Raw genomic sequence first — 24,858 nt, 5'->3', positions numbered from 1 at the left:
CTCTTCCCACGGTCACCATGGCACGGCCGTGCCGGGGTCGCAACAGGAGCTGCTCCAGGATGGGGGTGCCGGTGCTAGAGCAGGCCTGTCCACAGGTTGAAGCAGGCAGTGTTGATCACTGACTCCAGGTGATGGTACGTGGACACAAGCTGTGGCAGAGGACTCTCGCTGTTCTGGGGCTGCACTGGGAACGGCTCCCGGAAAACCACAGTCAGGCTCTGCCAAGAAGGAGGAGAGGGTCAGGGAGCAGGATGCAGACAAGCACTGTGCAATCCCTAGCCCAGGTGTGTGGACAGTTTTTTAGCAGTTTTAGGCAAATAGTGGGAGAAGTCCCAAAATGCCAAAGGCACTAAACTAGTGCCTCTTCCATTGACAGAGCATGTTTGAGCCTCCTCCCAATTTTTCTGCTGGAAATTTGGTGCAAGGACTTGGCCACTCTGTCCCAGCTCTCATGCATCTGCAGTTACACCAATCCTGGCAGCAGCCACAGGAGAGGAGGGGATCCTACTGCCTCCACAATAACAGGAGCTTCCAGGGAAATTAGAGGGAAATTTCTTCTTCTAAAGGAAAGAGTAGGAGTGCAACAAATGGGGAAGGGGAGGAGATTAAATGTAATAACTGCAATCCTAAAAATAAATGCTGCCTGCTCCACTCTGACTAGTGACTGTACTCAAAAGGCAGGGCAAAGGCAGAGAGGAACAGGGAGCAGGCAGAGGTTGCAGGAGCTGAAGCAGAACAAAAATGTGACTCAGTGCACTCAGATCAGCATCATGGAGGCAAGACACAGGGACAGGATGTTCTCCAGAGTTGAAATGCAGCACATCCAGTAGCCAGGCTCCCTTACAAACTGGTAAAGCCACGAGAAGAGCTGTGTAACTACAAAACAGCAAATGTACCAGCATCATTTAGGAGCAGAAAGGAAGTTATTTGTGAAACCAGCTCCAGCAGCATGCAAGGCTTCAGAGCAGACTGGGGAAGACAGAACCATGAGGGAAATGCAGCTCAGTGTTACCAAAGTGATGTGCTAACGCTAAAATTCACTTTGATAAGGCAATATTTCTAGACAAAGGAATCATGGTACATCTTATCTGAGATTCAGGATGGATTTGATGTGGTGTCACATGGGAAATTTAGGTAAGCTGAAAAGATAGGAATTAACTCAAAAATTATAAGATGAGAACATGGCAATGCTGAAAGGGGAAATGGAGAGAGGTTACAGATAGAGTTCCTTCAGGACAGGTTTTGGGACTCATGTTGCCTAGTACTTTAAAAAGTCTGGTACAAAGATGAGGAGTATGCTGATAAAATTTGAGGCTAATACAAAAGATGATTGGGATAATGCAAAAAAAAAAACAAACGAAAACCCTGAGAGAGTTTTGAGAGGCTACAAGAATGGGATGAATGCTAAGCACAAAATACAATGTTATGAAAACAAAGCATTTCTGTAACAAAATGAGAGTCACTGGGAGAGGGGATGGAGGTTCTGGGTTTATCATATCAATGACCACAAGGTGACACTATGACCATCAGGTGGCAGGAGGCACTGAGCAGCCTTCCAGCAAGCACCACCTCTTCTGTCTCCCTACCTGCTTTTCAGATGGAGCATGATTTTTATACAGCATCAGTTACTCTGCAGTCTCTGCAGAAGCCTTATTGTGGACTGAACCCTCTTGTAGATCCCCTGCTCTCACATGGAGCTGCATTTCCTGTGACCTATCCTGTACTCTGCCTGGGAGCACAGCTGAAATCAAAGTATTTTTGCCCTCAAGTTCAGTGAAGGCAAAGGCCCTTGCAGGTTTGCTAGGACCCTGACAGTGCAGGTCCCCTTCCTTTCTGCCAGATAGGAGCAGCCCACAGCACTGATGATCCCTCCCAGCCAGACTCAGTGTGACCTGACTTTGGACTGAATACAGAAGGACTGCTTAGCCTGAATAGAGAGACAACTGAGAAAATGATCCAAAAGCAATCCTGTGAAGGAAAAGAGGATCAAGTGTTCACTCTTTTCTAATACAAGAACAAAGGAACATCACACGGAAAGAACAGTAAGAGTTTCAAAAATAAGCCAAGGAACTTCTTCACCTAGACTGCAACTGCCTTATGGAGCTGTAAGTCAGGGGAAATCATGGATGCCAGAAATTAACCAAAGGAAATAAAGCGGTGGAGGGCTATTAAATAAATGCAAAGGCCACTTCTAGCTCAGGATGGGCCTAAGCTACAGATTTTCAGATGCTGGGACAGTATTGAGGAGAAGCATTACAAGCTTCTTGACCTGGTTGTGTTCTCATGCACACCTGCCCTTGGCCACTGCTGGATCAATCTAGACAGATTCCTGGCCTGAGCCAACATAGCTGTTGTTCTGTTCCCAAGGACTCACCGTTTTTCCTGAATGGGAATCAAGAAACACAAGAACAAAGCAATCTGTGAACTTCTGGTTGAGCACAACCTGTCAGGAGAGTCACAGAGCATGTTAGAAAGGAGCCAGTACAGAACCCAGAACAGGGACACAGAGACAGAGGCTGCAGGTGGGCAATGGGCTGTGTCTTACCAGATACTGGGTGCCAGTTTCAGCATTGTGGAAGTGCCGACAGCTCTGGGGAAAACGGCTCAACAGCACCTTGATGAGGCTCTGGTACCAGGAAACTGTCATGGTGAGGAAGCATTCCTGAAGGCATAGAAAAGGCCTGATCTTCAGTCTCCCTCTAGCCATAGCACCAGCAGCCATAATGCTACAGCAGCCTTCAGACCCCAAATCAGATGCAACCTTCACAGCCCACTGAGGATGCTAACCGAGGGCTGTTCACTCTCTATAGGCAGGTCCATGCAGTCTCCCCCTTCCCCTGCCAGTTAGGAGCTGCGTTCCTGCCTCTACCTCCCCACCAAGCAGGAAGAGGTGTGCATTGCAGGCCTCTTCACCTGGCACCCCACTCCATCCCCAGAGCGGAACAGCAGCTGCTGTGCTGTGCCCCAATCCCTGCTGCTCACCAGCTGGGGGTCGACATCTGCGATGGATTTCCCATGCACGGCATCGAGCAGCTCCTCCAGCTCCACCAGCGAGAGCTTGCCCAGCTTCAGCTTGTCAGAAGCCAGAGGCTCCAGAAGGAAGAGGCGCTTCCAGAGGTTGTCCCTGCGGCAGTGGCACTTGGCCAGCTGCACCATGCTGCTGAGCTGCTTCTGGGCTGAGGCCACCTCAGAGGCCAGCAAGGGGAAGAGAGGAGAGGTGTAGAAGAGCCCTGGCCCCAGTTTGACCTGCGTGCCCCCCGCATAGAACTCGCTGCTGTCCTCCACGTCCTGCCACAGCTCCCGCTCTGCCGACGGCTGCTGGGCCAGGCTCGGCTCTGGCTCCGCTGCCTCCCAGGCCGCCCGGCCTACCACGGGCTCCAGCACCTCCCGCTGCAGGCGCGGCAGCTTCTTGAAGCGGCGCATGTCGGCCGTGAGCCGCGGAAAGAGCTCCCGCTGGCTCGTCATGATGACATAGAAACGCAACCTGGGAGCAAGGAGACACTTGTGAGCTGGGGAAGGGCTGATCCCCTCTCAGCAGCACTGCAAATGAACCACAGGACCCTCTGTCCCTGCCAGAAACAATGCTTCTCTGCCCAGGTTCTCACAGTGATCCTCCCCAGACACCAACAACTCTGCCTGTGCTATTTCAGACAGAACCAGTCCCTCCCAGAGCCCTCCTGCCCAGCCAGGAAGCTTTGCTGTCCCTGGCCCCCAGTGCTCACCGGAGCATGCGTCTCTCTGCCTCGCTCTGCTCCTCAAACGGTGCAGCACTGTGGCAAACCAGGAGGGACACATCGAAGTCATCATGGTGACGCAGACCTTCAGAATCCTTGTAGGAGCCCGAGCTGGGATAAAAAAGCACATCAGTATGAAGGAAGCCTCACTTTGTTCTCTGATAACAACAGAACTGTTGCACACAGGGAATTCCACACAGCAGTAGTCCTCAGAAGTGCCATGGGAAATGTCAAATGCAGCTGCACATATACACACCACTATTGGCCATCTCAGAAGGACTGGCCAGAACTGCTGTCTGGCACTGTATGGAACAGTCAGCTTTGCTGGCACCTTAGGGCAGTGTCCCCAGGACTGGCAGGTTGCCACCAATCTCCAGCAACTCCAGGAACTTGCAGCAGATGCACTCACCTGTTCCAAATAGAGACCAGTGCATATTCGTTCTGCTCTGTGCCCGGTGTTCCCTTCTTGCTGTCACTGCCCGTGGCCGGTCGGGCCATGCGCAGGGGTTTCATGTGGTAGGTGTTGGCATGGTCAGCGATGTAGTTGTACAGCTGGTGTGCAGTGATCATGTTGGTGGGCAGGGCCAGCGTGCCTAGTGGAAAAATACATTGCTATCACAGGAGACACTCTGTGCCTCTTACCTGGGCAGAGCAGTGTCCTCCCATCTACTCCAGAAGACAGAGCAACCAACCTGCCCCTTCCACAACAGGGCAACAAGGACCTTCCCTAGAGCTCAGACACTCCCATCACCCTCACCCTGTCATCTCCCTGAATACTCCAAAGGTCAGGAAGGTTTATTTGTAAAGGACTTTTGCCAAGTTATGTGCTGGTAATCAATCCCAGACTGAACATATATTGACCTACATACCTTGGAAAACATGATTACGGCCAAACTTGGGGATGTCAGAGTGATGGGCAATGAAATCCTCCAGGAAGCTGGTGAGATGGTAGCCTTGGCGGAGAGCCATGTGGGAGCCCAGCAGGTACTGGTGGACTATGCGCAAGTGGAAGTCGTAACTGAACGAGTGCACGTGCATGAGGTCCCGCACCTTGTCACACTCCTCCGTGAAGAGCATAGACAGCTGTGGAGGGACACAGAGTCAAGGCAGGAGTGTTAGCAGGCACCTCACACCCTCCTGCAAAGCCCTGCTGACAAGGCATGGCTCAGCCAGTGCAGCTGCCCCAGCATCAGAGCAGGATGCAGCCTCATAACACTGCCCTGTGCACGTGCAAGCTTTCCAGGAAAGAAAGGCTCAGCAAATCTGCAGACAAGGTCCTGGAAGGCTCTAAATGTAGGAGAGACACTCCTGGCATATCTAAGATGCAGCCTTGCTACAGAGCTCCCTTGGAAAGGACAGTATGGTCATGCATGCCTCCTGTCTCAGACAGCCTGGGGCTGGCCAGCCTCTACACAGACACCCAGTGCCCTTGGGAACAGGCAGGAGATACCCTGACCCTAACAAAGGAGAAGGGAGCAAGCAGCCCCAGAGTGTTGTAGAGCAAGGCACAGAGGTATAAAGGAACCTTTCTGTGGTTCTGTGGAAAGTAATACCCTCTAGCAAAGGGCAGGAATCACATTCACAAATCCCTGTTCCCATTCCACTTCCTTCTTGTTCCAAGGGAAGCAGAGAGCCATGCACTAACTTTGCTTGGAGCGGGCATCTTTGCCAGAATTGCTCCTATTCCTCCCCAGTCTGCTCTGTCTTGGTCCCCAAGCTAGGACAAGAGTCATCCTCTCACTAAACCTCCCACCCCCTTTTACTGCAATCCAGCTCTGCTCAAGCAGCGCCATGGAGGGCACGTGGCTGCAGAAGGCTCTGTGAGGCTCTGCTTTTCCATGAGGGGGGAGCAGAGGTCTCCAGAACTTGCTATGCCTGAAATGCCCACTATGTTCCAGAGATCACTCTTCCCCACAAAGCATCCCCCGACCCTGAGGAGCACCAGCTGTGCCTGCAGAGCCATTACCTGGGAGTTCACGGACTGGCCCATGGGGATGCGCGAGCACTCCAGCGCGTACTGCTTCACACAGAAATAACAGCCCTGGAGGAGAGAGCACGTGAGCACAGCACAGCCTTGGGCCCTCCAGGGAAGGAGCACAGCCCCCATGCTTCACACCTGGCCTGGGGCCCAGACACTCTCACCCCACCTTCTGTCTCACCTCTTGTCTGAACCAAGCCAGACTAGCCAACACGTGGCTGAGCACAGAGCACCCTAACTGCTGCTGAGCTCTTCATTATCATTCCTCCAGGCAACTCTTACTGCTCTGAGCCCTGCAGAATCATCTCCAGCTGATCTCAATCTTGCAAGACCATGGAAGAAGTGGGACAGGACAAATGAAGAATCACATGTCCATGCTGCACTCCTCATCACTCCCTTTGTCACCTCTGAACACTGTCCCTGAAGATACCCCAGAGATCTTGCTTTGTTTCTTGTTCTTTCTTACCTGGAAGGCCAACTCCATGAGCACAATCCCACCAGGAAGAGCTCTCTGTAGATGGTAGGTGGCAACAGCAGGGCTTGTGCTCTGGGAAGAGAAGGACAAAGCTGAAGAGGTCCTCTGGCTCACAGGGGTGTGAAGCTGCCACAATGCTCTGTGGCAGAGGTGGAAAAAGAGAGGCCTTATCAACTGAGCAATCTCACTGGAGAGAAGAGACGAAGTGTCAGAGCTGACAGTGAAAAGAATCCTAACAAACCTAATGAACAGCCTTTGAGAGAACACACCAGGCACATCAATCCCTTCACATCCTGCTTGCTCAGGACAAGGTGTCTCTAGAGTGTAGGGCACTGAGCCAAGGAATGATAGTGTCCATGGAACCTCACTCCCTGCTGTGGTGTTCCCAGTGCCTGCCTGATACAGCAGCTATCAGAGACATCCTGTCTCAATTTAGAGTTTAGCTGCCAGCAAATTCATTTGCTCCCTCTTAACTTGCTCAGCAGATTGCTCTCTTCTTGTTTTATCTGAAAGGTGCTGTCCTACCCACAGTCCTCCACCAACATCAGCCAAAGGCAGGTGCCAACAAAGTATCAGCAAAGGGTGAGTAAATGCTACAGGGTCCCATCATCCCAGGGTGATTCCAAAAGCCATAGGTAGTTTCTATTTAGATAGAGACTCCAATGGATTCCTCTCCCAGGTACTTACTTATTCAGTCTTGTAAGCTCATGTTCACAAAACTCATGTGTTCACAAAACCTTTTGTGTTCACAAAATCTGCTGCTCCAAAAACCACTCTCCTTAGTTTCAAAACTGGCTCCAAATACTTTCATTTAATGATCTTTAGGTGTTGTATTGAATAAGACAGGAAAGGGTCAATTCCTTTCCAGGTTAGCTGCAATATTGCAGAGCTCTGACTTGTTCCTCCCTAGCTGCCACTTCTTCCCTCAGCCTGCTCTCACAGTAGAGCCATTCCAGACTTATCTTCTCTAACCTCTTTAACTTCTGCATTCATCTCACTCTAACTAAAGATTCTTCTGCTCTAGAGCTGCCCTTAAGCATAGATGCTGAAGGTTCTCTGACAGGTAATACTTCAGAACTTCACCCAAAACCAGCTATCCTTGCCCTAGGTCATCCTGTTCCTGTTTTGAGCCCCTCCAAGTTGTTACCAGTCTTTTGATTATTTGCCCTGGTTCCACCCAATGCCAGGAAAGGGCTCTGAGGCCTGTAGGAGGACATGCAGGATGGCAAAGAGATCTCATCACACTCAAACTCTCAAAGATGGTGCTGGTCTAGACATGCTTTCTCTGCCCTCCCACCTCCTTTCTGCCTGAAACAGTTTCAAAAGCCAACCAGAACTGGCCCACTCCACAGCCTGACCTCCATCCCAGTTCCACTCTTGTAACAGAAATGCACTCACCTTTGGACTTCCCTCTGGTTTCGGCTTTGTGTAGGAAAAGGACCCTCTACCCTCCACTCCCATTGCTGCCAGAGCTCGGATCCGGCTTGTGCTACTGGAAAGGAGAGAAGGGACAGCCTTGAGCAAGGAGCCAAGCCCTATTGTGTCAAACCAGGGCACAGCTCAGTGTGCTGGCTCTTCTCCAACACCAGGGCTCCCAGCACGTCACTGACCTGCGAGCGGTAGGTGATGGTGGCCGCACCTGGACCAGAATGAAGCCCATGCTCTGCAGGTACTGGATGTACTGCTGCAGGAAGGCATTGCACATCTCCTGCAGCCAGGGCTCCTCCTTCCCCTTGCAGGGCAGTGCATCTGCCGAGTCACAGCTGTGGCTGCGGTCTCTCCCCGATGCTGTAGAGTCATTGGAGCGGTGGCGCTTCTGCAGGAGAAAGTATGTTTGTGAGGAGAACTGCTGTGACTGGCCCCAGCAGGGGACACCAGGTACACTGGCTGAGCAAAAGGCAGATCTCTCTCTGCCAGAGAGCACTAACATCTGTTTGTCCAAGCACTGTCGCAGTGCATGCACCAAAATGCAAGATCCAAATCTACCCAGCCATGCACTGACCTAGCAGTGCTGCAATAACCTGCAGGAACCTGCTGCTTCCCCCTGAACATCTGCCTCCCCCAGAACAGCTTCCACAAAGTGTTAGTGGCTCACAACTGGCTCATGCAAAGCTCAGAGCTTCAGCTCCTATTACCATGGTAAGAGTCCAATCCCCTTATGAATCCTGCTGACTTCTCAGGATTTCTAGCAGTTCAGTAGCACTGAAAAGGAACAGTGTTTCCTTCTAAAAGTTCTCCTTTTGATGTCTTGAATACTCCTTTTCTATGTGCTGAGAGAGACTAAGGTTTCTTTTTTTGATCTCTCTACTTTAAGCCTGCAGTTCTGTTACATGTTTCTATCTGGCTTTCTGCCTATCTGCTCCACCAACCACAAGAGATGTCTCTTCACCTGGCATCTCTCCAGCTACTCACTGACCTTCTCCAAGTCTCTCCAGATCAGTGCCTTTGCCACAAGATGTTTGGTCTCACACTAACTGGCCAGATGAAGACATTAATACACAGGTATTTTAGAAATTTATTAGCATATTACCCACTATACTAACACCTCTTTCTGATGTACTCTAACCAGTGTCTGCTGCACCCAACTGTTCCCAAATTGCACAAACCACTGAGATGTGTGCTCTGTACAGGCTCTGCAGTGAGTGTGCAATACAAGAGGGTTCAAATTTCTCTCCACATTGTGCTGTTTTACTGCAAACCAGATCCCAGCTCCCACAAAAGCTTTCATTTCACAGGCTACTCAGGTGCCTTTTGAGTTCCTTGCATTCTTTTTCTGTTCTGACCAATCTAAACAGCCCTCCAGCACTGCAAAGCCTGGCAACTCATATGTCCCAGTAAAGACCTGGAGATACAGAAACCAATACAGCACCTTGAAACCCCTGCTGCAAGGCTCTTCAAATCCAATAACCAATTTCCATTTTCCTCTATTCCAAAAACAAAGTGCTGTGATGATACTTTCCCTTTCACCTGTGAGTGTTCAATTTCTGTAGCAACTTCTGCTTAAAGACTGTCAAAATCCTTTTGACATTCTGATAAATTACAACAGTCTGTTCTTCCCTTCTGACACACATACAGAGTGTGAACAGCCACTATGGGATCTGCACTGGTTAGGCTGCCACCTGCTCAGGATTCAGCTGGTTTGCCTTCAGTAGTTTTGGCTATTTGTTGGGTCCAGAAAAGGCTTACCAGGTCTGGCTGCTGAATGCATAAGGCAATTTTTGCTTCCTTAACAGATCAGTACCAGGCATTGCCCTTGATGGCTTCTCCAGACTCAGCCCTGAATTCCCTGAGTAGAAAAGGAAATCAATCTTCTCCAGGGATAGTGTGGCCGCAGGAGAAAAGCTTTGAGGACCCAAGGATTTTCTCAGTCTCCAACTTACAGCATTCAAAGCCATCCTGTATTTTAGGAGTGAGGCCAGAGCAGCCCTGTCTTGAGAAAAGACAGCTCCTTTGTCCCTGTGCACACAGCCTGACCCCACTGGTGCTTGCTGACACTCACCTTCCCCTCGACCTTGCCCAGCTGGTCAGTCTGGATTTGCTGCCGGAAGGCCGGGTCAAAGAGCAAGGGGGTGGCACAGTAGTGAACCAGGCGTGAGGATTGCTTCAGAGTCTCCAGATCTGCCAGCTGCACAACATGAGAGGAGCACAGTTGCAGCACACACCCCTCACCAAGGCTGGGAACAAGCTCTCCATGACGCTGCAGTGCTGCTCAAATGGAGATAACCGGGGGAAGCCCCTGCTTTACAGCCTTTGCAGTGCTGGGCACTGAGGCTCCATGCCCAAATGTGGTTCAGAGCCCTGAAACCCCAAAAGTTCAAGCAGAGACCATGGCTCCACTGCCTAGCACCATCCCCACCACACACCCTGCTCGGAGCTGCAATGCTCCCCTTTGCTGGTGCTCCCACTGTGTTGTAAGAAGGCCCAGACCACCATCTGTCCAGGCTGCACTCACACTGATAGGCATGTTGGACTGAGCTGATCTCTGCTGCCAGGTGACAAAGAGGTTTTCAATCTTCATCTGTTTCTCCAGTTCTGAAGGAAAGAGAGCAGTCTTAAGAGCATCAAGCCACAGCCCCAAGTATTGCTACTCTCCTTCACTTCCATCCTGAACAGACTATAACCCATTCCCACAGAGAACTGTCCCCTGACAAAACTCTTGTTCTGCTCTGATCTCCTTTTCCAGAAGTGAGATTATTAGGCAGGTTCCCACGCTATCAGCCCCTCTATCAGCTTTACCTTTCCTCTCCATGCTCTTGATTTCCAGGAACTGAGCCCCATGCCGAGCCACGGGGTCAAAAGGTCCCAAGTCAGGCCCGTGGGGTAAGCGCCTGATGGTGGTGACATCCCTCAGAGCTTCGTCAAAGGGCACCACGTCAGGGTGGAAGTGCAGGGACGGGAGGCTGCGGGCAGAGCTGCCCAGCCGGCCTTGCTCCTTGCTGGGTGGGGGACACGGGCTCCGGATCAGCGCATCCACCTCCAAAGTGGAGTTCAGGAAAGGATTTGGCTCCTAAGCAAACAGACACAGCCATGAAAGCCTCCTTTCTGCAGCCCTGGAGCAAGAACCCCCAGAGTAAATCTAGTTCTGGCCATCTGCTGAGATCTGTGTTAGCCTTTTACTACCAGTTCCAAAAAGAGCATGCCTGGGCTCTAATGTGAAGTGGGGAGCCCATTCCTCAGCCTCCACCCTAAGTAATTCAGTCACCAATATGTGCTGCCAGCAGAAGGACCTGGCTTCTCTTTTCACCTGTCTCCAAGAGCAGGGCAACAGTCTGGCTGGAAATGGTCAAGTTGGACATGTGAATGCCTGGGGATGCCCTGCCAGTCAGCACACAAAAGGTGCTTGCAAGCTTCCTCAGATCCCCAGACTGCCAAGGCCCTGCCTGAAGAAGAAAGGACTGCCCTGCCTGGAGTGGTACCCTACCTGCTTGCTGTCTTCATGCCATGGTGTGTCCATGAAGCAGTGGTGGTGGAAGAGTCCCAGCTTTTGGCTGATCAGGCAGTGCACGATGTGGGACCGGGCATTCTGCCACTGCAGCAGGCGTGTCAGGGAGCAGTTCAAGTTGGCCCCCAGGTCTGGGGACCAGTTGTAAGTGTAGAGGGTCAGCTGTAGAGAGAGGAAGGGGAGGAAGACTTATGGACATGCCCAGAGAGAGCCTGCATGGTGGCTCAGGCTGCCCCAGGTGTTCTGGTGGTACTTGCTGCAGCTGCAGCCAGTTTCAGACAACAGTCTGGAACAGGGAGAATGGCAAGAGCTCAGTTACAGTCCCCTGTATAAACCACAGCCATTACTACCTTTTTGTCAATGATCTCCATGAAGAGAAACCTTTGCCGGGGCACCAGGTCTCGACCAACAAGGCTGGGATCAGAGCCTCTCTCTGCTGAGCTGAATTCCATGGCCTCAAAGCGCTGCAGCCCTTTGTGAACTGGAAGAAGCCAGAGTTATGAGCCTCAGTACTGGTCCATCCCACTTTTATGTCCCACCATGCCATTAAGATGCCATGACAGAATGTTTTGCCACAGTACTGCTCAGCTCATCTTGAAATAAGATGTCACAAGCACATTCAAGAGTACGGTCTCAGAAGGCAAAACCAGATAAGCCCAGTGCCCACCTCTGGGCACAAGTAGTCTGTCCCAGTAAGCAGGGGACCCCTGTTCATTGATGTCCCCCCCCAAAAGGCCCCAGCACAGTCCCAGGGACCACAGCCAGGCACTCACCCTGTTCTGTGCTGCAACGCCACTGCTGGAAGTTGCGTCCCAGCAGGATGAAGTGTCTGATGACTCCAGGGCAAGGGCTGGTATTCTGACCAGACTTATAGGGCAGGAAGGCAGTGCCCCGATGGTAGCTGCAAAGAAAAGCCCCAGAGGTGGCTGCCAAGTAGAGCTGTGGCAGTAGAAGTACAGCTGATCAACACCTGCTGGTGCTAAACAGCCACCTGTGAATTGAGTAACTCACCAGATCTGCTCAAACACTTTGACAGAGGTGTCACTTGCCAGGGCAGTGACCAGATTCACCACTTCCACTAGGATGGAGGACAGGAGGAAACGAGAAACCATCTCCAAGGAGCACTGCTGCACCGATGGGCACCCTGCATGGAAGATGTACTATAGGACAAGGTGCCAAACTGCCCCAAAGCCACATCCTGCTCACATGAGCAGTGGAGAGGGCAAAGGGCCTGAGGCAGGCAGAGCTGGAGAACAAGAACCTTACATGGATGAGAAGATGAAGCCTGAACTTACCCCTGGTTTTAGGTTCTGGCCCAAAGTGGGACCTGGACCAAACATCCTGTATGCTCTGAGCACAGCACTTTATTCCCCCACTTATTCCTTGTTCCCTGGCTTACTCCACATCAGAGGAAGAGGAGAGGTCTATTTTGCCAGCAAGAGTGTGAGAGGATGTACAAACATCAAAGTGAAAGGTAACCAGAAGGTAGCAACGTGGCAGCCATACAACCCCAAATCCCTGCAATCCTCTCCCTCCCTGCCTGCAAGAGGGTCTCCCATGCAACTTCACAGTCCCAGAGCATGTTGCAGAGGCTCAGATCCTCCATCCCTGCTGCACCTGGGAGCTAAAGCACTACCACAGCTGGTTGCTGGAGGCCAGGTCTCTCCAAAGCAGCTGCAGGCAAGTTCAGCAAGCCTCGGACCTGGAGCATGGCAGACATAACCCAGGCCTTAGAAGGCTTGTTCTGACACACAGGCATATGCCAGGCCTCCTGCAACAGCTTTCTAATGCTGATGCTGGCCCTGAGACCAAAGTGACTCTGGGGAGGTTTGGGGAGAAACAGGGTGTGTAACTAGGACCAGCAAGGAATGAAGATGGATGCTGCTGTAAGAGGACTTGTCCTGAGAGCTCTGGGTAGAAAGGCCCACTCCCAGCCCATCTGGAGGAGCTGAAACACATACCCAGGTGGTTCATGAATGCCATCCACTGCTGGCAGGTTTGATTGAAGAGTGGGTGCATGGTACCTACATCTCCTTCTTCCAACTGGCAGGCTCGGCGCCTGAGGGGAGGGAAGGGAAGCACAGTTACACTAGATCAGCCATCTGTAGTGAAGGTAGAAAAGTGCAACACAGCTCCAGAGCAGAGCCCTGGGAGCCTCCTTTTTGGGTTGACACAATCCTTGAGCTGGGTCACTCTTGATCAGTAGCCATATGAGTGTCAGGTGTTGCACAGGGCCCCACAGTGCAGAGAAGGGATCTCTGGCAGGGAGAAACAGCTGTGCTCCCAGCAACACTCCAGCAATAAGGGATAAAGCTTTGTGTGTGGAAGGCAGCTTTCCTGAACTGCTGTGTAAGGGAGAAACTACAAGGAAAAGGAATGTGGTCCAGAGGCCATCAGGATGCAGAGCAATGTACAACAGATTGGGGGAACAGCATCCTGGCTGTCCAGCCTGCAGGCTGTGCTTGCCTCTGTGCCTGTTCCAGCTCAGCTGTGGCCGTGGCCCGATCCTGGCTCAGGTGCTGCTTGACATTCTCTGTCTTGTGCCGCCGTCTCGTGCGAGTCTCCTCTGGCCTCTCCAGCACAATGTCATCAGTAGTCTTGGGGCTGCCCAGCTCTGAGGACTCTGTCTTGCTCTAGGGGAGGAAGGGATAAGTTAATGTTGTGCACATACACAGCCCAGTCAGTGCCCTCATCTCAAAGTCCCTGCTGCAAGCCTGGCTTCCCACTCCCAGCAAGATCCCTACTGTCCACTCCTCATGGCCTGACACACTATGAGGACCACATAGGCCCTGTTCCTTCAGCAGTGTTACCAGCATGTCCCAGAAGCTGCGGCGTCCCAGCTTGTTTGTGGGTGTCACTGGCTCTCCAGAGCTTGGTGAGGGTGCAGAGGTGAAGTGTAGGGGTGGAGGACAGCTTCTGCCAGGCCCCCCACTGGCCAGGGCCAGGCCCTTGGTCTCTGACATGGTCCTCCTTAGGCCTCCTGGGGAGACAAAGCAAATCAGACTCTGCAGAGCCTCCCCCTGCAAAGCTGCTGGGTACCCCATTGTGTCTGGCTAGACCCTGGCTGGAGAGAAGAGAAAGAGCCATCAGTAACATCCAGCAAAGTGGATTCAGTCTCAGGGATCAGACAGACCCTTAAATATCTCTCCAACACCAACATCTATGATGCTTCTTCCCCAAGACACCACACGGGAGAGCAGCTTCCTCCCTCCATGCCCACCCAACCAGATTCCCCCAGCACAGCCAAGCTCCTACAGGCCAGGCAGGAGCAAGGCTGGGTGGAGGCCCAAGGTGGCCATCCTGGCCAGGCTCTCACCCGCAGAGCTCAGGTCCTCCAGGTCTGCAGCACTGAGGGGGCAGGCGGCTTCCACGCACAGCGGGGCCGGCAGCACGAGGAACTCCATGACGGCGTCGCAGAGCGCGTGACGCAGGGCCCCGCGCAGCTTCTCCGACAGCTGCAGCAGGCTGATGTTGCCCTTCTCCCAGATATCCAGGCGCACCCGCATGCAAGGCTCTGTGGGGAAAGGGCTCTGCATGGCTCTTCAGCCTTGCCTTCCCAGCCCCCCGAGGTGCCCCAGGCACGTGGAGGCTGCGGGCAATGGCGGCTGCTGGCCAGCTCCCCACCTGAAGGCAGGGGCTCGGCCCCAGGCTGGTGCCTGCTGACGGCTGTGAGGCTTTCGAAGTCGCTGTCCTGCAGCAGGCCCATGAGGGGAGAGGGGCAAGGCAGCTTCAGAGGGTCAGGCCTCTCCCCGTGGGGCAGCAAGGTGGGGCTGCCGTGCTCATCCACGAATGTCAGCGCAATGCACGCGATTCCTGCAGGGCAGAACCCGAGACAGCCTCCATCAATATCCACCAAGTGCAGCCCCACAGTGCCTGCCTACACCTTGCCAGCTGGGACCATCATGTCACCACTTGAGCTGAGTGTCACAGGCAGGGCCCACAGGAGGGGAGGCAGCCAGGGGAGCGGAGGCAGACTGTGCCTGTGGGGAGCCAGGGTAAGAAGCATGTTTGGTACAGGGTGTCCCCATCATTCCAAGAATCTCTCTCTTGCAGAGTCACAGCAGATTTCACCTTGCCCTGCAGGAGCTTCCTGGGTTGTCCAGCACCATATGCAAGAGGAAAGTATCTCCATTTGCACCAGGAGATCCTTTATGCAGATTGATCCAGGATGGGGCTCACCATTCCTGTCCTCTTAAGGGACAGAGTACAGGGCCCAGATACTCTTCAGCAGCCCCCTCCAGGCTGTGAAGGATGTATAGTCCCTGCAGATAGGACACCTTGAGATTACACTCACAGCCCCCTCCTCACTGTACACCTGAACAGGATCAAGTGCCTTCCCCATGCACCCCAACCAGGCAGAACTGGGGATAAGGCAGGCTCACACCCAGGACTAGCCTGGAGTCACTGCAGATAAAAATTCAGCCCCTGCCTGTTGGCTCAGCAGCACAACCACCCAGTCTCCATCATTCCCTGTGAAGCATAAGCTCTGCAGCAACCTTTCCTCCAAGGCATAGCAGACACAAGGCAGAGTGCACTGGGATGGAGAGATGCTCACAAAGCAGAGAGGTTCAAATCAGAGGGCAGCTCATGTGCATCCACACTGAGGAAAGGAAACTACACCTATGAGCAACCCCCACAGAACCTCTTGCTGCAGCAGGGCAACTCTGCAGGACATGGTGTCAATACAGAGCAGGAAATCTGCCCCACATGACAGTGAATATGATCTCCATTAACCAGACTTTCTTTCTTTAAGCAGTAAAGGGCACAAACTCCTCAACAGTCTGCCTTGGCAGTCGGCCCCAGGCCCACCAAAATGGCCGAATGATCATGTGGTAATTATAGACCATTCCCCTTTTCTTCTCCTGGATAAATTCCCACACTCAGTCTCTTCAGCCTCTGGCACATTTCCCTAACACATCCATTTTTGTATCTCTGCTCTGCTTCAGTGAAGTACATCAGCAAGAGCTGCCAAGTGTCTTCCTGCCTGGTGCACTGGAGGTGGGGTGCTGGGGAACTGTTATCTCCCATCTGTGGGGGTCTCTGAGCCCCCTCTGACCCAGGCTCACTGGATTACAAAGCACACATCTAATGGTGCCTGGCCACTCCAGCCCTTTGCTAATCAAGGGAACATCCCACACCAGGACACAGCCACTGGGACAGTGATGATGCTACAGCCTGGAGCATCAATGACATTTGAAACACCAGGACTCCCATTTTCCTCAGAGAAGAGATGCCTGTTTGGACCTGTGGGAAAAAAGATGCAGGACTTTGGTGTTCACCGCTTGCAAGCTAACAGGGCAGCACGTGGACCTTCAGCAGCTGGGAATCACTGAGCTGCCACCTCAGGGCAACGGGTTCTGTTTGCTCCTTTATCCAGCCAGCAAGAAACAGGGCTCAGCTAAATAGACATACACACACAAACACACAGAGGAGTCAGAGCTGAAGCCACAACACAAGGAAAACAAGAACAGCTGGGACCAGAGAGCTGCATGGGAAAAGGAGATGGAGTAACACTTGGAGCCAGGGGTGCTACCTTGGAAGTGAGAGAGTGGAAAGAGGTGCTGCACAAGGTCCGACATGGTACCTACATAACAGAAGAACATTCAAACAGTGCACGAGGGGCACACAATGGCCTGGTGACAGATCACACAGCCTGGACAAAACATGACATGACAACCTGCTGCAGGGTGGGCCCTATCCAACCCCTCTCCAGCAGTCTGGAGAAGAAAGCAAGGGCATTGCCCACACAGCCCATGCTCAGTTACACACACGCAGATTTCCCTCTGCAGCGAGGCTTCTGCCACAACTGCTCCCACCTCCAGCCCCATGGAGCCTCTGTGCCCCACACTGAGGTCTCACTGCGTCTAGAGCTGCTTCCTGCAGCAATAGGTCAAGCTTAGCAAGCTGCTTTGTGGGAGGCCTTAGTTTGCTCTGCCACACGTGCAGAGGTGTGTAGTCCCTCAGGCACGCACCTTACCCACCTTGCAGCCATGGAGGAACACACTCCCCCAGCACTGACCCTCCTCAGTCACTCATAGCTCTCCAGCATGGGAACACCTCCCCAACACACAGCCCCATACCCTGTTTCAGAAGAAGTGAGCACAATACCTTTTCCACCAGTGCCTTGGCCACCTGGTTTGTTGTACAAATAGAGATCCTGGTCAGGAATGCTCCCATTGTGGTTGAAGTAGTGCTAAGGAGAACAAGGAAGAATACTGACAAAGATTAGAGAACTTGCCTTAACTGGAAAGAGGCTTGTGTATATGCAGAGCTCATTCCCAAACCCATAGAATCAAATCCAGATCTACTCAAAACACTCAAAACACTTGCCAACACAGCCTTCACCACTGCTGGGGTGAAGGAACCCCTTACAGTTCATACAGAGTTATGTGGCACTATGTATCTGTCTTTACGACCCTCTGTCTTTACTATGGCCCTGCTAAGGAGTGGGTAGCTGCTCCCAAATTTTATTAATCCTGATGTTTCAGTCCTTAGATCTGAGGGAGCCATGCAAGGAGCCAAGCTCAGCTTTGAAAGGGGGTCTTCTCCCATGCTCCTGGGAGATGATTGTGGGCACAAGCTTTGTAGTTGCTGCTTTTTGCACAGCAACTGCGTGTCATGAAAGCATGGCCTGTCTGGGCTCATCAGGATGTGCTCAGTCCTGTAAAACTCCCCTAACCCTCCATGGCAGAGCTGACAACATGGTGTCTCAGCTGCCCCAAACAAATGTCCCCAACAGCAGCTAGAAGGTGGGCAGACTGTTGTCCCAGCCCTGCTCACCTTGAAGTGGTGCTCCACGTTGCTGTCGGTGTACTTGGGGGTGTGCAGGAAGATGAGCAGGTTCTGGCGCAGGTAATGGGCCACGGCATGCAGCCAGGGCACGGCCGAGGGCGGCAGCGAGAACTGCAGGACCTCGGTGGGCGGCGTCCCGGGGGGCTGGATAAACTGCACACAGGAGCCTTTAAAACCCAGCTGGGACTAGCAGCCTGCCCTGGGGCTCTAATACTGATAAAAATGATGTCAGTTGGCTCTGCAAAGGGAGAAGGTGTGGGGGGCAGAACCCTAGACAGTGCCCTGAGACAGATCATAGAATATCCTGATTAGATGGGACCACAAGGATCATCAAAGTCCAATTCTTGGCCCTGCCCAGGACAGTCCCAAGATGCGGGCAGACATTCATTCCAAGGTGTGGGAAGGAGGGCACAGGGAAGTCCTGCCATGCTACAAAGCCAGCAGAGGGAATCTCCCAGCTACCCTGGCACCCACACAGTATATCCCTCACTGACTCCTAGCCTGACCAAGCACTGGAGCAGGGAACAGGATGTAGTAAACTGCCCCAGGCTTCCCTGGGGCAGGGGCAGCTGAGACAGGTGAAAATGTAGGACAGTGCCCTAGGATGAGTAGAGCAGATTAGCCAGTGAGGTACCTCCACATCTGCTGGGGTCAGCTTGCAGTTCCGCACCAGCATGACAGTGATGATGTCCAGGGTGGCCTCATCCAGGCGTCTGCGCAGCACCTTCACCAGCTCGTCTGTGATCTCAGGCCCTGACAAGGCAGCAGAGGTAAAAGCAGCTTTTTCATCCCATCCAGTAAGAATGACTACAGCCACCTCTCCCTCCCCGTTCATGATGTACCATCCTCACACTCACTTCCCAGTGGGAACATGACTTTACCCACCATCAGTTTCTTCAGACATATTTTTCTATGGGTTTATGATCACAGAAGACTGCTGGTGGGGTAGGCAAAGACAAATGCACTCCTGCACAGGGTCTGCAGGAGGTTTCATTGTGGGCTATGGATCCTTTCCTTATATTTTCACCCACATAGAACAGAGAGCAGCTCTGGGCTAAGGAAGAGCTATTTGCTCAGGAGTAAGATTCCTCTCTTCAAGCAAGGAGGGCAGGGAGCCGAGCTTTGTTCCACTGCTTTACATCAGCACATTTCTGCTGCCAGGTGCTCTAATGCATACCTGCTGGGGCAACACCATGGACCATCAGCTGGATGTGTCTGTCTATCTGTCCCACAGGGCGGGCAGAGTCCACACTACGGCATGAGGCAGTGTCCAGAGAGGAACGAGAACCCTGGAGAAACAAAAACAGCCATGTGGAAGTAGTTTCCTATGAATTCTAGATCCATCATTGTCCCAGGCTGCCAGCAGGATCAGGCAGTTGCCACCCACTGCTGCCCCATTCCACACATCTACAGTGTAAGTTTTATCCCACATAAAATCCAGGTTGCTGGAACTACTGAGCTGCCCCCATTCCTGTGACCATGAGCACCCACATCCACTCACAGAGAGCAGCAGACTCACCATTAGATCCTCAGTGTAAATGGGCTCCTGGCTGCGTGTCAGTGCCAGTGAGCGAGATGATGCACTAAGGCTGCTCTCTGCTTCCCACACCTTCCCACTGTGGGTAGTTTCAGTCAGCCTGAATACAGAAAGACATGTCAGCCTCCATTCCCAAGGATGACAGCATCATACATTCACAGAAGATCCACAGCTTCCTTGCTCTCCCCTGTGCACTTTGTGGGGACTAGTCCTTAGAATATGGAGTTTGTGGAGAAACTGCTCTCTGGCCCCCTCAAAAAAGCCATTATTTTTCCTCTCATGTAAAGGCTTAGCAAAGGAAGAGCAGGATGGGCCTTGCTTGATGTGACTGACTCATCAGAAATCAGATATTTGCTGCTTCGGTCACAACACGGTCCTGAGGCTGGGCAGACACTTTCTGTCCCAAGGAGCTCTCAGTCTGTGTAACACACATAGCAAGGCCAACAAGTCATGCTGGCTTCTTACCGGAGGTAGAAAACAGATTTAGTGGCACGTTCCTGGTAGACAAACATATTCTTCCTGTTCACCACAGAGAAGGCGTTGAGCACGGAGCGAAGTGCCTGGATAGCTGTGGACAATGTGGGACATTAGCTACCCCACATACCCTGCCCTGGAGTGCCAATCCAGCCAGCAGCTGGACTCCTGACAGGCCACATGGGAGAGAGGAACCCGGGCTGTACGTACCTCGTGAGACGCCCATGTTGGGGCCCATCTTGAGGCGTGAATGCACGTGGATGAGTGTGCTCCACACCACCCCACAGGCAAAGTGCCCTGGCATGAACTGCATGGTGGCAGCCAGGTAGTCCCGGGGCTGGTAGCTCTCCTCTACAGAGTAATCTGTAAAGAACACAGGACATAGCTGGGGCCATAGCATGGAAGTTAACATCTTCTTAGGATCTCTGTAGCACTACAGCTGAGGCATGGCTAAGGGAATATCCATACCATCCGTGGGCATCACACGCTGCCTGTATGAAGTATAGGGTGTTTCACTCTTCCAGATGTCCTCCTCACTTTCTGCCACCAGTAATGAGTTGCATATATGGCTGTCATGCAGGTCCTGCAGCAGCAAGCGCTGCAAATGATGAGGAAAGATTGGTTCTGTTGCTTGCACAGCCACAGAAGACAGCAAGAAGTGCTAGGGACAAACTGAGTCCCTTCTCCTGTGACCCCCCAAGCTGGGACTCCACCAGCTGAACTGGCTCCCTAGACCCTCTAAGCTGAGCCCAGACTAGACAACCTCCAGAGTTCCCTTCTGATCTAAGCCATCTAATCACTGGCAGCTCTGTTAGTGCCCTCTTAAGATTTATTACCTGATTGACAACCCTGCAGATTTCACTGATCTTCTTCACCACCACCTGGTTGAGACTCTGGCACTCCCCTGGCTGCTCCTCTTCTGTCTCTGCTGATTCTGCCTTCTCCACACTCAGGCTGCTTTATGAATAAAGGGAGGATGGGGTCAGCAGGGCACTTGGACAGTGCCCATCGCTGGGTGCTGGGAGCAGGAACACAGTGGGAAAGGATGGCAGTTTTCCCCTTACAGAGCACAAATCTAGTCCTGCAACTTCCCACCCACACTGGGCAGGGAGGAGATTGTATCCAGACATGAGTGAGTGGCAACAAGGTCACAGTGCAGAGAGGCAGTGGTCAGACAGGGGAGCCTCCTTACCGTGTGTGGTAGTAGACCTCCACTCGGTCCTGATGGATTTTTATGATGAGCCAGAAATCCGGCATAAGGGGACACCTGGGTTCCTGGTCACTCATTAATGCCTCCTCATACTCAGAGTCGCTGCTTCCCCCATCATAACCTGCAATGTAGCCTCACTTCAGGCCTAGGCCTGGCAAAACACCTCCTCCCTGGGCAGGGCAGCCACTCACAAATCCTGCCCTCAGGGCTCACCCCAGCCCAGGCACACAGATCCCCCCTGTGTGTCACTATCAGTGCCACCACACACTGTCAGCCCCCCTGCCCTGGCAGACTCACCCAGATGGTCGGAGTCCATGCTGCCCTGGCTCGACACGAGGCTCTGCACACGGCTGGGACGCTGCCTGCTGGAGCCTGCAAGGAGAAGAGGGGTTTGGCCATGAAAGTACTTGCTAAGCCCCATCACATGCCCCATCCGCTGGAGAAACATCATGCCACAGGACGACCAGGCTGTGCTGGCCACGGGGAGGCAGTGCTGGAGAATGGGGCTCTCACAGCCACTCTGAAGTCACCAGGAACCGCATGTCATCAGGGGTATCAGTGCAGCAGCACAGCATCTTGGGCACTGCTAAGCACTGAATTGCCAGCACCCTGGCAAGGAAGAGACCAAAGTCCTGGTACTAATCCAGGTATTTAGGGACAGGAACAGGAGTAGCAGTTATATTATGTATGTCACAGCCAGAACTGGCCTCGTCCCTTTAAAGTTTCTGCTGTTGAGGTACATCCTGCCCACACTGCAGCTCCTACCTTCCCTGCCCTGTGTTACAGACTCAGACAGGCTTGCTGCAGATGGTGTCACCAGTGGTGATTTCTCACTGTTTCCCTTTTCAGAGGACGATGATGGCAATGACTGTATGGTTGTCTCTGGAACTGTCTCTTCCATGGAGTCCTGGCCTGGTGCTCTGCTTTGATCAAGTCTCAGCATATCTCCTGGAGCCTGCATAAAGCCAAAGTCACAAAAATGACCAGAAAAACAGGCACTGAAAAAAACAATCCCATCATCCTTCTACATTTTGTTACCAGTGTCCCACAGCTTCTCACCAACAGATTGTTCAGTGCTTCTCACCTCATTCTGTGTGTGGCTCCCTCCACCTGCAGGGTTTCCTGTGTCGGGCACAATGCGTGTCTCACTCTCTGGCCACTCCCAGAGTCCCTGGCCTTCTTCTGGGAGGACACAGCTTGTGTGGTGTGACAGCTCAGAGCCTTCTGCTTCTGTTTCACTGGTCCCCTCCTGGCCACCAGCTGTCCTGGTGCCCCCTGCAGCTGGCTGCTGCAAGCAGGGTGTCCCTGAAGGCTCTGGAGCAGTCCTCCTGGAGTGCAGGCGGCTGATGGAGATGTAGTGGTAGTCGTTGCCTTCTGCATTCAGCATGTAGCCTGGCAGAGCCATTCTCCTGAACTCCTGCAAGACAGAGAAGAATAAGCATCCTGCTAGCAAAGCATGGTGCTGCCTCAGGGCTTTCTCTTTACCTCCTTGAACTTCTCCAGAGAGTGCTCAGGCCCAAAGACAAACTGGAGCAGCACCACCTCGCTGTGGCAGCTGGGCCTGCCCTTGGAGTTATAGATGTGGGTGGCCACCCTGTGCAGGATGGAGGTGCTGATGACCTGCGAGTGACGCAGCGCTGACACGATCTCATCGTCCAGGAGCCAGCGAATCTGAGCAGAGCAAGGACACAGAGCAACATCCAGGTGATCTGCATTTGCAAGCCTCCCCCAGCTCTCACCCAAGCCCCAACAGGATGAAGGCAACCTCTCTCATCACCCACATCCCTCCTCCCCTGAATGTACCTAAGAAAAGGCCTTCAGAAGACAGCTCTGCCTGGCCCACCCCAACTGCAGCAAGAATTTTCTCAGGGTAATCCCACACTTTTGGGAACTACAAGGCTAACAGTCTATGTGACACCAGGAAGCCTAACAGTCAGTTCAGCTGACAGGTTGCAGCTTGGAGCAGGCTAGGAAGTGTGGAACAGCAGTTGAGTGCTCTAGCTGGAAGCAGGGAGGTAAATCTGGCTTACCTCATTCATGGTGGCTTCAATAGCCTGCCTGTGCACTCCAGGGAGGTTGGAGAGGGCAGGGTGCCTATGAGAGAGGAGACAAAGAATCAACCAGTGCTTCTCATTCCTGCAGCTCCCACAGTGCAGCGCCCAGGCAGTAAAAGGAAGCAGTGAGGGGCTGTGCAGTGCCCTACCTCTCATCTCCGGTGGACGGGAGCCGTTCCAGGTTGTGCATGATGTCCTCGTCCGAGCGGAAAGAGGACGGCTGCCCTGGAGAGCGTGTGAAGGACACGCTGCTCTCAGAGGTGCATCTGTCACAGGAGAGAGAGCAGCCTGAGAGTTGGAGCCAGAGAGGATAAACAGACACAGAGAGCAGAAAAGGGATCTCTAGGGAAGGTGAGCCTATCTAGGAAATATTTTAGTCTTCTTAAGGCTGTGACAGGCTCTGTGAGAAGAAGAATCTTAAGTCTCAGTACATGGAGATGAGCCAAGAATGACTGGCTAGGGCAGGCAGAGGGTGGGTGACTGGGCCTCTTTCCACCTACCTGTTGTGGAGGATGTCTGTGTTCACAACTTCTATCTCCAGGGGCAGTGTCAACACAAAGATGTCCAGGGTCACGCAGAGGTCCCCCAAGTCAATGGTGTTCAAGCCCTGGCAGCTTTCCAGGCAGCCCAGAACTTCCCCTGAGGAGAGATCACAAACCAAGGGACTCAAGCAACAAACATCTCTGCTTGCACACATACCCAGCCTGGTGACAAGTACAGAGACTGCAAGAGGTGGCTGTCACACACACCTGGACAGGCTCAAGAAGGCCACCATCATCTTCCATGATCCTTTCAACCTTCCATGACCAACCCCACAGCAAGTGGGAGACCTGGTGAAAAAGCCCTTGTCTGATGATGGCAAACCCTGGGGGTTTACAGTGAAGGCTGGTCCAGGGAGATTGCTGTTTAAGACACAGCATGTTTGTTCCAGGGGCTGCTCACCCATCAGGGACTTGACAGAAGCCCTATTGCCATTTAACCCCCCAGCAAGTCTTGTTCTTACCTAGACAGGTGGGCAGGGACTGCACGGGCATGGAGCTGTGCTGGCTACGCAGCTTCACTGAGCAGGTCAGGTGCACAAAGAGCGGGGGCATCTCTTGCTCCAGGAACTCCTGCTCATTGAGCGAGTCCCCTCCCAGTACACTGAAGGAGTCGTCATCCTGGTTCACTGTGTTGGAGTCTGAGAGGGAATCTGTGTCTGGGAACTCGTGCTCCAGCTTCTCACGGTACTCCACCTCCAGCTCTGGGTCACTCTCTGTGGCAATGCAGCATCCGGACACTGCTCCTGTTGATACAGGTTCCCTGTCAGCAAACCAGGTCCACACCCCCAGAGACCTGACCAGACACACCTAGCTCTGAAAGGCATCACCACATGGACAGACGTTTTCTTTTCCAAGACAGAGCAAGCAAATTTTACCTTCTTCAGCTGCCATTTCTGTCTCTGATCCCTCCATGTCCTCGCTGCCTTTCCTGTCTGCCTGATCCCGAGATGCCTCTTCCTGAGATGGAGAGAGAAAGGGCACATACTAGAATCATGCCAGGCAATACATTATCAGGTGTTGATGGGAGCTCCAGGGACTAAGTCTACCCATGGGTCTGCGAGCCTCAAATCCACATTTGACACAAGAAAAGCTACTCCACAAGGATCAGGTGCCTGCCAGG

At 52.8% G+C, this 24,858-nt stretch overlaps 1 protein-coding gene across 2 annotated transcripts in view; it reads right to left on the bottom strand.

The window, feature by feature from the left end:
- Window positions 1-24,858, bottom strand: part of SZT2 (SZT2 subunit of KICSTOR complex) — a 52,434-nt gene continuing 27,576 nt past the window's right edge. Inside the window, exons 30-71 of one of the 2 annotated variants that reach the window (XM_014307889.1) lie at window positions 24,614-24,695; window positions 24,200-24,481; window positions 23,697-23,835; window positions 23,346-23,462; window positions 23,173-23,236; window positions 22,628-22,813; window positions 22,227-22,559; window positions 21,908-22,097; window positions 21,440-21,514; window positions 21,125-21,263; window positions 20,769-20,889; window positions 20,401-20,530; window positions 20,143-20,295; window positions 19,924-20,026; window positions 19,441-19,558; window positions 19,099-19,210; window positions 18,556-18,674; window positions 17,910-18,074; window positions 17,238-17,322; window positions 14,754-14,942; window positions 14,446-14,643; window positions 13,940-14,109; window positions 13,596-13,762; window positions 13,091-13,188; window positions 12,141-12,273; window positions 11,903-12,030; window positions 11,480-11,610; window positions 11,109-11,291; window positions 10,424-10,694; window positions 10,140-10,219; window positions 9,687-9,812; window positions 7,798-8,003; window positions 7,586-7,679; window positions 6,179-6,259; window positions 5,701-5,775; window positions 4,604-4,817; window positions 4,144-4,327; window positions 3,723-3,845; window positions 2,983-3,484; window positions 2,546-2,662; window positions 2,375-2,443; window positions 1-218 (exon numbers count right to left, since the gene is read on the bottom strand). In XM_014307889.1, the coding sequence (XP_014163364.1) occupies window positions 75-218; window positions 2,375-2,443; window positions 2,546-2,662; window positions 2,983-3,484; window positions 3,723-3,845; window positions 4,144-4,327; window positions 4,604-4,817; window positions 5,701-5,775; window positions 6,179-6,259; window positions 7,586-7,679; window positions 7,798-8,003; window positions 9,687-9,812; window positions 10,140-10,219; window positions 10,424-10,694; window positions 11,109-11,291; window positions 11,480-11,610; window positions 11,903-12,030; window positions 12,141-12,273; window positions 13,091-13,188; window positions 13,596-13,762; window positions 13,940-14,109; window positions 14,446-14,643; window positions 14,754-14,942; window positions 17,238-17,322; window positions 17,910-18,074; window positions 18,556-18,674; window positions 19,099-19,210; window positions 19,441-19,558; window positions 19,924-20,026; window positions 20,143-20,295; window positions 20,401-20,530; window positions 20,769-20,889; window positions 21,125-21,263; window positions 21,440-21,514; window positions 21,908-22,097; window positions 22,227-22,559; window positions 22,628-22,813; window positions 23,173-23,236; window positions 23,346-23,462; window positions 23,697-23,835; window positions 24,200-24,481; window positions 24,614-24,695 (6,396 nt within the window). In that variant the 3' untranslated portion in view covers window positions 1-74. The remainder of the gene's footprint in view (window positions 219-2,374; window positions 2,444-2,545; window positions 2,663-2,982; window positions 3,485-3,722; window positions 3,846-4,143; window positions 4,328-4,603; window positions 4,818-5,700; window positions 5,776-6,178; window positions 6,260-7,585; window positions 7,680-7,797; window positions 8,004-9,686; window positions 9,813-10,139; window positions 10,220-10,423; window positions 10,695-11,108; window positions 11,292-11,479; window positions 11,611-11,902; window positions 12,031-12,140; window positions 12,274-13,090; window positions 13,189-13,595; window positions 13,763-13,939; window positions 14,110-14,445; window positions 14,644-14,753; window positions 14,943-17,237; window positions 17,323-17,909; window positions 18,075-18,555; window positions 18,675-19,098; window positions 19,211-19,440; window positions 19,559-19,923; window positions 20,027-20,142; window positions 20,296-20,400; window positions 20,531-20,768; window positions 20,890-21,124; window positions 21,264-21,439; window positions 21,515-21,907; window positions 22,098-22,226; window positions 22,560-22,627; window positions 22,814-23,172; window positions 23,237-23,345; window positions 23,463-23,696; window positions 23,836-24,199; window positions 24,482-24,613; window positions 24,696-24,858) is intronic. The other variant, XM_031058679.1, reaches the window with a different exon arrangement.

Source organism: Geospiza fortis, unplaced genomic scaffold (assembly GCF_000277835.1).
Source record: "Geospiza fortis unplaced genomic scaffold, GeoFor_1.0 scaffold333, whole genome shotgun sequence".
NCBI classification, from domain to species: domain Eukaryota; kingdom Metazoa; phylum Chordata; class Aves; order Passeriformes; family Thraupidae; genus Geospiza; species Geospiza fortis.
The sequence above is the reverse complement of the archived record's forward strand: the minus strand, read 5'-3'. Positions and strand labels throughout refer to the sequence as shown.